A 15,095-nucleotide genomic window follows, 5' to 3' on the forward strand; every position below is an offset into this window, starting at 1 on the left:
AATACAGCCGTAGAATTTCTACGATCTCGACGGTCCTCCTCCGACCTCCGTTCACCAGTCTTTATACAGTGCTGGCCCAAAGTATTGGCACCCCATGCAATTCTGTCAGATAAGGCTCAATTTCAAGTATTAGGCTGAAGGTGCCAATACTTTTGTCTGGACCATTTTTGGAGTTTTGTGTAAAATGATCATGATTTAATTTTTTAATAAGATGTTACTACCAAAGCATTTGTAACTGCAATCGTTTTCTAGGAGAAATTGAGCGTTATACTTTTGGCCAGCAGTGTACGATCATTTCAATTTAAAATCAAGGTCCTGGAACGAATTAACTTCCTATGTAGAGGTAACACTGTATAAAACTTTTGGACTTTTTGGGTCGTTATTCGGGGGAACTTAGTGTTGAGTCCAATTTACGCGGAAATTAGGTTTACGTCGCCAGCGTAGGAACAGAACTCGTTTGTATCCTGGGGACTACCTGTATTAATTTATCCGAAATTGCTATTTTAAAAAAAGGACAAACTGCAAGTTTTCTCTCACAAAATGTTTCTGGCTTGGTCTGGCCCCTGGGACGCAAGTTTGACACCTGTAATTTCCAATGTCGTGTCTTGTCTTGTCTTACCATTAGACATGAAACAATGTAAACATCCCTCACTTGCCGTGCTTTCTGCCCAGGGACCTATGAAGAAGGGGATGTCCCGCGTGGACAAACAGATGCGTCGCTTCGCCGACATCCGTCGTCTCACCAAGACGGGACATGCCGTTAAAATTAGCGTGGAGGGAAACCGCATGCCACTCTGATTTTAATCTCCATAGGATTATTTTATTTTGGAATTTTTTTGGTGGGGAGGGGTGGTTCATCTCTGCACAAAAGAGACGTTTCACTTTGTTAACATTTTTAATTTGCATCCATTTATGTCTCAGTTGTCGCCATCATAAATTCAAAGGCTATGTATTCCAAAAGATTAGTGTCAAATAGACGTCCAATCCATTTTGACCGGGAGAGATGGGAGCAAATCATTTGCAATGGATTGGATGTCTAGCAATGGCAACGAATAAGATAATGGTGTATAGGAAACCTGAGTAGGACGTCAGCAGTGATGTCACGTCCTCTGCTCTCATCAGGTCTACTAAATACATTTTCTAGGGGTTAGTTTTTTTTTCCCCTCTTTTTTTGTGCACTGCTCTGTTGTTGGTCCAGGATACTTTTTCTTAATAAAAAAAAAAAAGCACCAATGCAAACCGTCCACTGTTATTATATTATGACCTCTTCATTTCTAGGGAGATTGAAGAACATGAACCAGTGTGACGCTGAAAATTTGTTGTCACGTGATACAATGATGAGCATTTTAGGCGGGTCGATATGACTGCGAGGCTTGACAGGCGGCGAGCATCACAGCTGCTGATTGCTGCAATCTGCAACAAAGAGGTAGAGTCAATAGCATTGTTGAAAACGGTGACCGTAGCTAAGGTTGCCAACTGAAGACAACCTAAGGGTGTGGGCTAAGTTTGAGTGAAGCGCAAGTTTTAAAAAAGCATGTTAAAATGATCATTTGTTTTCTTGCCTTTCTCTGTGTCCTTTATTTTCACTATTTGTATTATAAGTTTGTTTTCAGTCAATTTCGTTTGCATTAAAAAATACAAAAAAAATAAAGGGTGACGGTTATTGGGCCTGTCCGCTCTACCAATAATGTGGCCCTCATTTTTTCAGGGAGTTGGCACCCCTAACCGTGGCATACAGCAGTGTTTTTCAACCAATGTCTCACCTAATTGATGTAAAAATAGGCTTGCCAACCATCCCTTAAAAATCAGAATCGTCCCGTAATCAGAGAAGTACGTGTCCCATAATGAGCTTTCAAGGGACACGCTTTGTCCCTTATTATCATGAAATTTGTACAGTGCCCTCCATAATTATTGGCACCCCTGGTTAAGATGTGTTTTTTAGCTTCTAATAATTTTTTTATTCAAATAATATAGGACCTTCATGGAAAAAAACGAAAAAAATCCAACCTTCAATACAAGTGCATTTATTCAGTGGGGAAAAAATCCCTCATAAAGAAATAATTATTTGACATCAAATCATGTGCGTCACAATTATTAGCACCCCTGGTGTTAACACTTTGCCTTTTGCCAACAAAACAAGGTCTGGGGACTGAGATGGCCATAGGAGGAGCTTGATTTTGTGTCTGGTGAACCATTTCTGTGTAGATTTGGCCATATGTTTATGGTCATTGTCTTGCTGAAAGACCCAGTGACGACCCATCTTCAGCTTTCGGGCAGAGGGCAACAGATTTTGATTTAAAATGTCCTGATATTTCAAAGCATTCATGATGCCATGCACCCTAACAAGGTTCCCAGGGCCTTTGGAAGCGAAACAGCCCCACAGCATCACTGACCCACCCCCATACTTCACAGTGGGTATGAGGTGCTTTTCAGCATGCGCATCTTTCGTTGCACGCCAGACCCACTTAAAGTGTTTGTTGCCAAAAAGCTCAATCTTGGTCTCATCTGACCAAAGCACACGGTCCCAGGCTTAATCTGGGACCGTGTGCTTAACACATCTTAACCTGGGGTGCCAATAATTATGAAGGGCACTGTAAATAGTCTTATTTGTAGAACGAATAAATACTGGTATGGTGCTTTACTAGCAAATCATTTAATGAAAATTTGGGGGGTGGGCTGGCTGGCAATACATATGCTCTCTGGGTGTTTACTTTTTGCCAAAAACAACACAAGAAAAAGAAACCCTTCGTTTTATTCGTATTAAAAATATAATGATTAATATTTAAATTTGCAAACGATTACCTAATGTTCTAATTTTCTTTGTGGGCCCCATCAGGGCATGGGCCCTTAGAATCAGTATCACTTTTCACCATAAGCGGATTATAATGGGGGGGTGTCCAGGCCCCCCCTGGCTGCCGTAAAGTGTCATTGCATGTAATTGACTTTCCTATGTATATAAAAGTTGTAAAGCAATAAAACTGCAACAAAAAAATGAATGAAATGAACAAAAAAATATATATATTTTTATAATGGGTCAAAATTATTTTTCGACCAGATCATGTGATTAGCAACTTAGACGGTCATTTGCTTTGCATATAATTTTCACCCCAAAAAAATTAGGGGAGGGCAATTTTATTTTTCACAGGATTTTTTTTCTTTGATTGAAACACAAATGTCCTACCCATAATATGGCTCAAACACAAAAAGGATTGCTTCAATCAAACAGTTTCAATAAAAAATTAAGTGTTCAAATGCGAATTTTTGAATCTCATATAATTTTTCACATTCAAAATTTTTTTTCTACGGTTGAATTTTTAAAAATTTTTGATTGAAGTGATTTTTATTTTGAAAAGATATATTTTTTTGTTTGAAGCAACTTATTTTTTGATTGAATAATAAAGACACAAATGTCCGAGCCAAAATGTGGTCCAAACGCAAAACTACATTACGTCAATCAAAAAAGTCGTTTCAATACAAAAAAACCCCGACTTAAATCCCCCCCAAAAAATTTCAATCAATGAAAAATAGGTTCCAAATACATCTTTTTGAGTTTCAAATTTATTTTTGCATTAAAATACTTTTTTATTATTATTTATTTTATTTTTTTTTTTGGATTGAAGTGACCTTTTCTTTGATTGAAAATATTTTGATTCAAACAACTTTTTTTTTTTTTTTTTTTGATTGAATCAAATCAACTTTTTTTTTTATTGAATAATAAAGACACAAATCTACCTCCATAGAGAGTCTGGTGTAAGGCAATAAGCAAAAGTCATCTTTTACTTTTATTTACACTAGAATGTGAACTTTCAAGAGTGATGCAGTGATAGCAAGTCCGATACAGAAGCCCAGGTGCCGACTTTTATTTTTAATATAGTCCACACAAATTCATTTTTGCATTTCTTGCTGTTTTAGGGTTGTTCCGATCATGTTTTTTTGCTACCGATCCGATCCCGATCGTTTTAGTTTGAGTATCTGCCTATCTCGATATTTCCCGATCCGATTGCTTTTTTTTGCTCCCGATTCAATTCCAATCATTCCCGATAATTTTTCCCGATCATATACATTTTGGCAATGCATTAAGAAAAAAATGAATAAAACTCAGACGAATATATACATTCAACATACAGTACATAAGTACTGTATTTGTTTATTATGACAATATATCCACAAGATGGCATTTACATTATTAACATTCTTTCTGTGGGAGGGATCCACGGATAGAAAGACTTGTGACTTTTTATATTGTGACTAAATATTGCCATCTAGTGTATTTGTTGAGCTTTCAGTAAATGATACTGTGGCCATCCCAAATGCATGATGGGAAGTGGACCCATGACTGTGCGTCGTGCTACCAATGGATATACAGTGCCTTGCAAAAGTATTCGGCCCCCTTGAACCTTGCAACCTTTCGCCACATTTCAGGCTTCAAACAAAGATATAACATTTTAATTTTTTGTCAAGAATCAACAACAAGTGGGACACAATCGTGAAGTGGAACAAAATTTATTGGATAATTTAGACTTTTTTAACAAATAAAAAACTAAAAAAATGGGGCATGCAATATTATTCGGTCCCCTTGCGTTAATACTTTGTAGCGACACCTTCTGCTCCAATTACAGCTGCAAGTCGCTTGGGGTATGTTTCTATCAGTTTTGCACATCGGGAGACTGACATTCTTGCCCATTCTTCCTTGCAGCTCGACAGCTCGAGCTCAGTGAGGTTGGATGGAGAGTGTTTGTGAACAGCAGTCTTCAGCTCTTTCCACAGATTCTCGATTGGATTCAGGTCTGGACTTTGACTTGGCCATTCTAACACCTGGATACGTTTATTTTTGAACCATTCCATTGTAGATTTGGCTTTATGTTTTGAATCATTGTCCTGTTGGAAGATAAATCTCCATCCCATTCTCAGGTCTTGTGCAGATTCCAACAGGTTTTCTTCCAGAATGTTCCTGTATTTGGCTGCATCCATCTTCCCGTCAATTTTAACCATCTTCCCTGTCCCTGCTGAAGAAAAGCAGGCCCAAACCATGATGCTGCCACCACCATGTTTGACAGTGGGGATGATGTGTTCAGGGTGATGAGCTGTGTTGCTTTTACGCCAAACATATCGTTTTGCATTGTGGCCAAAAAGTTCAATTTTGGTTTCATCTGACCAGAGCACCTTCTTCCACATGTTTGGTGTGTCTCCCAGGTGGCTTGTGGCAAACTTTAAACGAGACTTTTTATGGATATCTTTGAGAAATGGCTTTCTTCTTGCCACTCTTCCATAAAGGCCAGATTTGTGCAGTGTACGACTGATTGTTGTCCTATGGACAGACTCTCCTACCTCAGCTGTAGATCTCTACAGTTCATCCAGAGTGATCATGGGCCTCTTGGCTGCATCTCTGATCAGTTTTCTCCTTGTTTGAGAAGAAAGTTTGGAAGGACGGCCGGGTCTTGGTAGATTTGCAGTGGTCTGATGCTCCTTCCATTTCAATATGATGGCTTGCACAGTGCTCCTTGAGATGTTTAAAGCTTGGGAAATCTTTCTGTATCCAAATCCGGCTTTAAACTTCTCCACAACAGTATCTCGGACCTACCTGGTGTGTTCCTTGGTTTTCATAATGCTCTCTGCACTTTAAACGGAACCCTGAGACTATCACAGAGCAGGTGCATTTATACGGAGACTTGATTACACACAGGTGGATTCTATTTATCATCATCGGTCATTTAGGACAACATTGGATCATTCAGAGATCCTCACTGAACTTCTGGAGTGAGTTTGCTGCACTGAAAGTAAAGGGGCCGAATAATATTGCACGCCCCACCTTTCAGTTTTTTATTTGTTAAAAAAGTTTAAATTATCCAATAAATGTTGTTCCACTTCACGATTGTGTCCCACTTGTTGTTGATTCTTGACAAAAAAATTAAATTTCATATCTTTATGTTTGAAGCCTGAAATGTGGCGAAAGGTTGCAAGATTCAAGGGGGCCGAATACTTTTGCAAGGCACTGTATCTTCTCTGCTTTAGGAAATAATTTAGGGTGTTGTGACCACGATCAATAGCCATCTTGCTTCCCCATATTGCCTCGCATGATATAGTTCAACATAGGAAGAGAGATTGCAAGGCCTTAACCTAGTAATGGAAGGCCTCAAAGGCTGTCAAATTTCACTCTGTTCATTTCGCGCTGCCTTTTGACTCTCTATAGTGGTACAACAGCGTCATAACAGATTGAGCGCTACAATAAGTGAGAGGGTCGTGTAGCATATACATTAATTGCGTTGAATATTTTAACGTGACGCATTTGTTAATAAAATAATTCCTGTCGCTATCTGGATATTTTTGTTAACCCTACTTTAAGCCTAAGACTCTGGATGAGTGTAACATATTATATCTGTAACGTTAAATACAATAAGAAAACGATTTAATTAAAATATATATATATTAAAAAAAGGCATGGCCGATATTTTTTTGCCGATTCCGATACTTTGAAAATGACGTGATCGGACCCGATCGATCGGGATGCCGATCGGGACATCTTTAATTTCTTAAAACACTGGCGTACAGTACCTGAAGTGTCCATAGGTGGGGCTGCTTAGCCTCTTCTGTTTGGCAAGTGTCTCATTCTAATCCTGTCCAGAGGAGGAAGGCTGACACGTGGCCGTGGCAACGCAATCACTCTGTTGCATTAGAAAAAAAAAAAACAATTAAAATAAACTCGCTTTCTTTACTATAGAGTACACATATAGAAACGCACGTCGGATGGAAATCTAAATGTTGGAAGGAAAAAAATCTGTATTATTATAGGATGCAATCATGCAACTTGTACTCCTAACAATGCTTTTAAGGTTTTAGTCTAGAAGGAGTGTTTTATTATCTCCTTTAACACCCCCTCCCCTAAAAAAATACATTTTGTACCGTGTATTTTGTCTTTCCTATTGTCATGCGATCTTTTTTTTTTTTTTTTTTTTTTTTTTTTTTTTTTTTTTTTTTTTTTTTTTGTTGGAGTAAATACGATTCTTTTCCCTGAAAATAAAAGCCTAGTTTAAGATTGCTTTCCCCCTTAGAAACAGATCATGGGAACAAAAGACAAAGATTTTTTTTCAAAAGCTGCATTTTGCCAAAAGTGAAAAAATATTTTATTCTGTAAATATTAATACTGCTTTTAATGTGGCATTTTTTCCTCAAGATAATGTACTCTATTTTAAAAAAAAGATATGTCAGGAAATACATTTTTAACTCTTATGTGAAAAAAATCAAAAAAAACAATCTTAACTCTTACAAGTATATGACGGAAAACACTCAGGTGACTTGAAGTTCCGCTCTGAGACCCCCAATTTGGCCAACTTTCTAAACTGTCCGATATGCATGTGTGTTACATCATTGGAAATCTTAAAATCTCAATTTTCTGGGGGAAGAAACATTTTGAACAGGAGGGCATTTAAAAAATTTTTTTTTTTTTTAATGTTTTTTAGACAGCAAAACACTATCTGAAGGTGAGAGCACGCGAGAGCAGAATTACAGACGCCATGATTTTAACGAGATATTATCGCATACTTACCTTGTTTCGATCCAAAAACTCCATGTAGCATGTATCATCGGGTGTCAAAACACAGATGTGAATGGCTACAGTCGGATTTTGGTGGGATTTTATGGGTGAAACATGGTAGTATAACAAGGGTCATGATGCAGAAATCACAGACATCAATGAGTGGTCGAGATGTTCTTTTTCATATATTTACCCTTTTAAACCTTTTTTTTTTTTTTCAATATTTCTCTGTTTGGATCGATTATTTAGCATCTAACATATTGGGGAAAATGCAACAGTAACCAAAAATTACGATTAATCGATAGGTATGAGGTAGATATCCGTGACTTTTTTTACAGACGTCATTTTTTTCATTGTGACCTTATTTGTTTAAAAGTTTAAAATATGCGAGTGAATAATTTTTTAAAGTCCTTTTTTTATGTTTAAACTAAATATTAGACATCAATTAATGATTCTAAGCTGAAAAATGACAGACATTTCGAATAATGAATACGATTACTTACCTTCTTTTTATGGCCAGGTTGAAACAAAAGCGGTTGCGCAACGTCTGTAAACAGGAGTTTCAAAAGTTCTTTTGGCTTAAAATATAGCAGTCTAATTTAATTAAAGAGGGGTGCAAGAGCAGAAACTGCTTTTTCAGCCTTGTCTGTGTTTTCCGCCATATATAAAAGTTTATTTTAAACTCAAAACTGACTTTTCTCTCTGACTGAAATAAAAGTAAAAGAAAATGTTTTTTTCCCCAAGAAAATATTTGTGCGCGATTGATAAATATTTTATTAAAGCTCATTCTGATATTTGGCAGGGGGAAAAAAATTAAATAAGTTTTTTGTTCACCGACAGTGACAGCTTTTTCTGACCTCTCCCTGTTGGATGCATGTTTCGTGTTGAAGGCGCCAGGGGAAAGACGATCCAGCGGCGACGCACTCCCGACGAAGCCCGTTTTCCTCTTGACCTCTGTGACGTCGTTCTCGGCCTTCACTCTACGACCTGGCCGCAGCATCTTACTGCCGTCCGGGGGTGCGATGGCGGGCACGGACCTCATCGAGACTTCGTCATCTGCATTCTGAAAACGCCAAGAGAGGTGGGTGCAGGCAGTGGTTAAAGTTAGGGCTGTCAAACAATTAAAATTTTTAGTCGAGTTAATTACAGCTTAAAAATTAATCGTAATTAATCGCAATTCAAACCATCTATAAAATATGCCAAATTTTTCTGTAGATTATTGTTTGAATGGAAAGATAAGACACAAGACTGATATACTGTATACATTCAACATACTGTACATAAGTACTGTATTTGTTTATTATAACAATAAATCAACAAGATAGCATTAATATTAACATTCTGTTAAAGTGATCCATGGATAGAAAGACTTGTTCTTAAAAGGTAAATGTTAGTAAAAGTTATAGAAATGTTATATTAAAACCCCTCTTAATGTTTCGTTTAATTAAAATTTGTAAAATTTTCAGTCAACAAGTAAACTCATCATTGTTGATGTCAATAATTACACCATGCTCACTCATGGTACTAACCCATAAAATCAGTTGGACCCAAACCCAGCAGAGGGCGCCAAACACCAAAAAACAAGTAACAAGCGGACATTCCACTGTACTGTCATTTTAATCTGTTTGAGCGGGGCATGTGCGTTAATTGCGTCAAATATTTTAACGTGATTAATTTAAACAATTAATTACTGCCCATTAACGTGATAATTTTGACAGCCCTAGTTAAAGTAGCATTTGACAAGTAGGGGAGCCCTAAAATTCGGTGTTGCGGAACAGTAGGGGAAATTTCTAGGGATGTACCAAAAGCAAAACTCTTGGTCGAATAACAGAGAGACTGAAAAGACGAAACTACACATACATTTAATTCATTTTTTCTTTTTAAAAAAAAATTTTTTTTTAATTATTTTCCAATTAATGCCCTTTGCCTTGGCTTTGGTTCTACAATCCCTGAGGCTTGAGAGATTTAGTTTGAAAGATGCCAATTAGAAACCCATTGGGAGGGTGCGTTCCGGGTGTCCTGTGAGACTTTGCACCCCATCAGAAATTGCAACTCACGGCAAGTTTTGGACACTTAAAAATGTGTCTCATGCCTCCAAATGCGAAGCTAAATGACATCTCGATCCACGTTTGTGTGGAACTGTAGTTCACAACAACGACAAAAAGCTATTTCGTTTTCGCCGAAACTAGTAAAGCTCTTAACAGGGCTATTACAATCCCTGCCACTCCTTAAAAGAAGAGTCAATGTTTTCTTTTGCAACATAGAATGAATCGAGAGCCAGCTGAGTGGGCCGAGTTCTAGCGGCATCGAAGCCAAGCAAAGTCGGTTCCAGCTAGATCAAACTGCAACTGGCAGAAGGGGGTATAAACGTATTGTACTAAACCACAGTAAATGCACATGCATTCTTTTTAATACTACTTTTAATCAAGCCGTAGCGGTGTGACAAAATATCGATATGGTGATACAGTGGGGCAAATAAGTATTTGGTCATCCACTAATTGTGCAAGTTCTCCCACTTGAAAATATTAAGAGAGGCCTGTAAATGGGTAAACCTCAACCATGAGAGACAGAGTGTGGAAAAAAAAAACAGAAAATCACATTGTTTGATTTTTAAAGAATTTATTTCCAAATTAGAGTGGAAAATAAGTGTTTGGTCACCTAAAACCAAGCAAGATTACTGGCTGTCAAAGAGGTCTAACTTCTTCTAACGAGGTCTAACGAGGCTCCACTCGTTACCTGTATTAATGGCCCCTGTTTTAACTTATTATCGGTATAAAAGACACCTGTCCACAACCTCAGTCAGTCACACTCCAAACTCCACTATGGCCAAGACTAAAGAGCTGTCGAAGGACACCAGAGACAAATTTGTAGACCTGCACCAGGCTGGGAAGGCTGAATCTGCAATACGTAAAACGGTTGGTGTAAAGAAATCAACTGTGGGAGCAATTGTTAGAAAATGGAAGACAGACAAGACCACTGATAATCTCCCTCGATCTGGGGCTCCATTCAAGATCTCACCCCGTGGCGTCAAAATGATAACAAGAACGGAGAGCAAAAATCCCAGAACCACACAGGGGGGACCTAGTGAATGACCTACAGAGAGCTGGGACCACAGTAACAAAGACTACTATCAGTAACGCAATACGGCGCCAGGGACTCAAATCCTGCACTGCCAGACGTGTCCCCCTGCTGAGGCCAGTACACGTCCAGGCCAGTCTGCGTTTGATAGAGAGCATTTGGATGATCCAGAAGAGGACTGGGAGAATGTGTTATGGTCAGATGAAACCAAAATAGAACTTTTTGGTAAAAACACAGGTTCTCGTGTTTGGAGGAGAAGGAATACTGAATTGCATCCGAAGAACACCATACCCACTGTGAAGCATGGGAGTGGAAACATCATGCTTTGGGGCTGTTTTTCTGCAAAGGGACCAGAACGACTGATCTGTATAAAGGAAAGAATGAATGGGGCCATGTATCGAGGGATTTTGAGTGAAAATCTCCTTCCATCAGCAAGGGCATTGAAGATGAGACGTGGCTGGGTCTTTCAGCCTGATAATGATCCCAAACACACAGCCAGGGCAACAAAGGAGTGGCCTGGTAAGAAACATTTCAAGGTCCTGGAGTGGCCTAGCCACTCTCCAGATCTCAACCCCATAGACAATCTATGGAGGGAGTTGAAAGTCCGTGTCGCCCAACAAAAGCCCCAAAACATCACTGCTCTAGAGGAGATCTGCATGGAGGAATGGGCCAAAATACCAGCAACAGTGTATGAAAAGCTTGTGAAGAGTTACAGAAAACGTTTGGCCTCCGTTATTGCCAACAAAGGTTACATAACAGTATTGAGATGACATTTTGGTATTGACCAAATACTTTTTTTCCACCATAATTTGCAAATAAATTCTTTAAAAATCAAACAATGTGATTTTCTGGTTTCTTTTTTTTTCCACATTGTGTCTCTCATGGTTGAGGTTTACCCATGTTGACAATTAATTGGGAGAACTTGCACAATTAGTGGTTGACTAAATACTTATTTGCCCCACTGTATGTTACGTTATACGACAGTTAAAAAAAACTTTTTTTTTTTTTTGGATGGATGTTAGGGAAGCTCAAGTTTGAACTCCTTGACAAGTGTTACCTCGATAGCTCGATTACAGAAATGAATACAACCCTAACCATGGATTGCATTTCTTCGAAGGCTTCATGAACAAGAGCTCTCGGGTACAAACCGATGTGACCCAGCCAGGAACTGTGATCACCCAGAAAGTACAAAGAAGTAAATAGAGGCTGGACATTTATACTGTTGAAAGGGCGGTGCTGAAGCCCACCGTAAAAATAAACTTACTAAGAAACGAAACTCATCATCTCACAATCCTGGGTTTTTTTCCATACAAAAACATCTTTGAGCTGAGACCTTGAACACCGGTCCCGGCTAGAACGATGATAAGGAACCACAGTCCTCCCTTGTATTCATTCAGGGCATGTTGAAAAACAGGACCATAACAGTCCATATTTAGGCATAGCTACAATGTTCTCATGCAAGCATAACAAAAGCATACAAAACATGAAATATGAATATTAAGCGTGAATAAAATTCTCTCACAATGGATGGATGTGCCATGTTTTAAAACCTCGTAGATAACTACATCACCAAAAACACGGAACTCAAGCAAATCAGTGCAGCGCAGTGGCTCCGCCCAGGGGATACAATTTTTGACTGGGGTAACTACATTGGCACGACACCGGTGGGCATACCATATTCAATGGATGATGATCTTGGTGAAAGTATAGCCTAAGCAGCGTGATTTGGTCAAGAATGATGGGAAACAAAAAACACTTATTTTCAACTTATTATTATCAATTAGGGCTGTCAAACGATTAAAATTTTCAATCGAGTTAATTACAGTTTAAAAATTAATTAATCGTAATTCAAACCATCTATAAATATGCCATGTTTTTCTGTAAATTATTGTCGGAATGAAAAGGTGGGACACAAGATGGATGTATACATTCAACATACGGTACATAAGTACTGTGTTTGTTCATTATAACAATAAATCAACAAGATGGCATTGACATTATTAACATTCTCTTAAAGCAATCCATGGATAGAAAAACTTGTAGTTCTTAAAAGATGTTAGTACAAGTTATAGAAATTTTATATTAAAACCCCTCTTAATGTTTTTGTTTTATTAAAATTTGTAAACTTTTCAATCAAAAAAATAAACTAGTAGCTCGCCATTCTTGATGTCATTACACCATGCTCACTCCCCAAACCCATAAAATCATTTGGACCCAAACGCCAGCAGAGGGCGCCAAACAACAAAGAACAGGTAAAATGTAACAAGCGGACGTTACACTGCTGTCATTTTAATCTGAGCGGGGCATGTGCGTTCATTGCGTCAAATATTTTAACGTGATTAATTAAAAAAATTAATTACCGCCTGTTAACGCGATAATTTTGACAGCCCTATTATAAATATTCTTGTAAGTTAATTTTATTGGTGACACTGTGTTTCGAGGTAATCAATGTGTTGTGCCCCCCCCACCCCCACCCCAGCCCCAAAAGTCAAACTCCGACTATGTTTATAAGCGCGATTGCCAGTTTAAATTAAATTATTTGTTTATTTGACCAAGGAGCAGAGGTGGGCAGAGTAGCCAAAAATCTTACTCAATTAAGAGTAGAGTTACTTCAAAATAAAATTACTCAAGTAATAAAATAGTAAAATACGACTAAGACTGATAAGTATTTTTGTCCAAAAGACGAAAATTAAAAGGGCTTGCAAAAACAACTCTGGTTCTTGGTGCACCACATTGTCTTTCCAACCTGTTCCCGTGCGTTGTGTTCGGGCACGTGGACGGACAGCAGACAGATGATGAGCAGTGAGCCGCACAAGTGCATCTGTAGGGAAGATGGAGGTTGCTTGTCACAGTTTGTACTCTTTCATGAGTTCCCATCAACATGTCTTAAAATTCATTAATGTTCATTGGAGGGAAACTTGGTATCTTACCTAACAAGTGGTCATGAAGACCAAGAGGCAAACAGTGTTGAGAATTCTATGGCTATTTGTTAAAGAAAATTGAATGAACAAAATACAACAAGTGTGAAAAGGATAATTTGTTATTCATTTATATTTAGAAACAATAGCATCTACAGTGTTTTGGTAAAATATAAAATGTTTTAAAATATATACAGTGCTGGCCCAAAGTATTGGCACCCCTACAATTCTGACAGATAATGCTCAATTTCTTCCAGAAATGATTGCAATTACAAATGTCTTGGTAGTAATATCTACAATGATTTTGCTTGCGATGAATCAACACAAAAGAGAATGGAAAAATAATTAAATTAGGGCTGTCAAACGATTACAATTTTTAATGGAGTTAATTACAGCTTGAAAATTAATTAATCGTAATTAATCGCAATAATCGCAATTTAAACCATCTATAAAAAATGCCATATTTTCTGTAAATTATTGTTGGAATGGAAAGATAAGACAAGATGGATATATATATTCAACAAGGACTGTATTTGTTTATTATAACAATAAATCAACAAGACGGCATTAACATTATTAACAATCTGTTAGCGCGATCCATGGATAGAAAGACTTGTAGTTCTTAAAAGATAAATGTTAGTACAAGTTATAGAAATTTTATATTAAAACCCCTCTTAATGTTTTCGTTTTAATAAAATTTGTAAAATTTTCAATAAAAAAATAAACTAGTAGCCCGCCATTGTTGATGTCAATAATTACTTACACGATGTGCATGGGTTCTGAAGCCTATAAAATCAGTCGCACCCAAGCGCCAGCAGAGGGCGGCAAAACTCCATAAAACACAACAAGTGAGCGTTTCACTGTACTGTCATTTAAATCTGTCTGAGCGGGGCATCTGCGTTAATTGCGTCAAATATTTTAACGTAATTAATTTAAAAAATTAACACCCATTAACGCGATAATTTTGACAGCCCTAAATTAAATCATTATTATTTTACGCAAAACTCCAAAAATGGGCCAGACATATTGGCACCCTTTTAAAAATCATGTGATGCTTCCCTAATTTGTGTAATTAACAGCACCTGTTACTTACCTGTGGCACATAACAAGTGATAGCAATAAGTAACTCACACTTGCAGCCAGTTAAAATGGATTAAAGTTGACTAATCCTCTGATCTGTGCCCTTGTGTGTACCACATTTAGCATAGAGAAAAGAAAGATGACCAAAGAACTGAGGACTTGAGAAGCAAAATTGTGAGGAAGCATGGGCAATCTCAAGGCTACAAGTCCATCTCCAAAGACCTGAATGACCTGAATGTTTCTGTGTCTACCGTGCGCAGTGTCATCAATAAGTAGGGTTGTTCCAATCATGTTTTTTTGCTCCCGATCCGATCCCGATCGTTTTAGTTTGAGTATCTGCCAATCCCGATATTTCCTGATTCGATTGCTTTTTTTTGCTCCCGATTCAATTCCAATCAATCCCGATAATTTTTCCCGATCGTATACATTTTGGCAATGCGTTGAGAAAAAAATGAATAAAACTCGGACGAATATATACATTCAACATA

General features: G+C 37.8%; 1 protein-coding gene across 2 annotated transcripts in view; it reads left to right on the forward strand.

Annotated features, from left to right (window-relative positions):
- LOC130917985 (protein IWS1 homolog) overlaps window positions 1–1,807 on the forward strand; it is a 39,330-nt gene extending 37,523 nt beyond the window's left edge. Inside the window, exon 15 of one of the 2 annotated variants that reach the window (XM_057839800.1) lies at window positions 673–1,807. In XM_057839800.1, the coding sequence (XP_057695783.1) occupies window positions 673–798 (126 nt within the window). In that variant the 3' untranslated portion in view covers window positions 799–1,807. The remainder of the gene's footprint in view (window positions 1–672) is intronic. The other variant, XM_057839799.1, reaches the window with a different exon arrangement.
- The last annotated feature ends 13,288 nt before the right edge of the window (window positions 1,808–15,095 follow it).

The sequence above is a fragment of the Corythoichthys intestinalis genome, chromosome 6 (genome assembly GCF_030265065.1).
Source record: "Corythoichthys intestinalis isolate RoL2023-P3 chromosome 6, ASM3026506v1, whole genome shotgun sequence".
Classification (NCBI taxonomy): Eukaryota; Metazoa; Chordata; class Actinopteri; order Syngnathiformes; family Syngnathidae; genus Corythoichthys; species Corythoichthys intestinalis.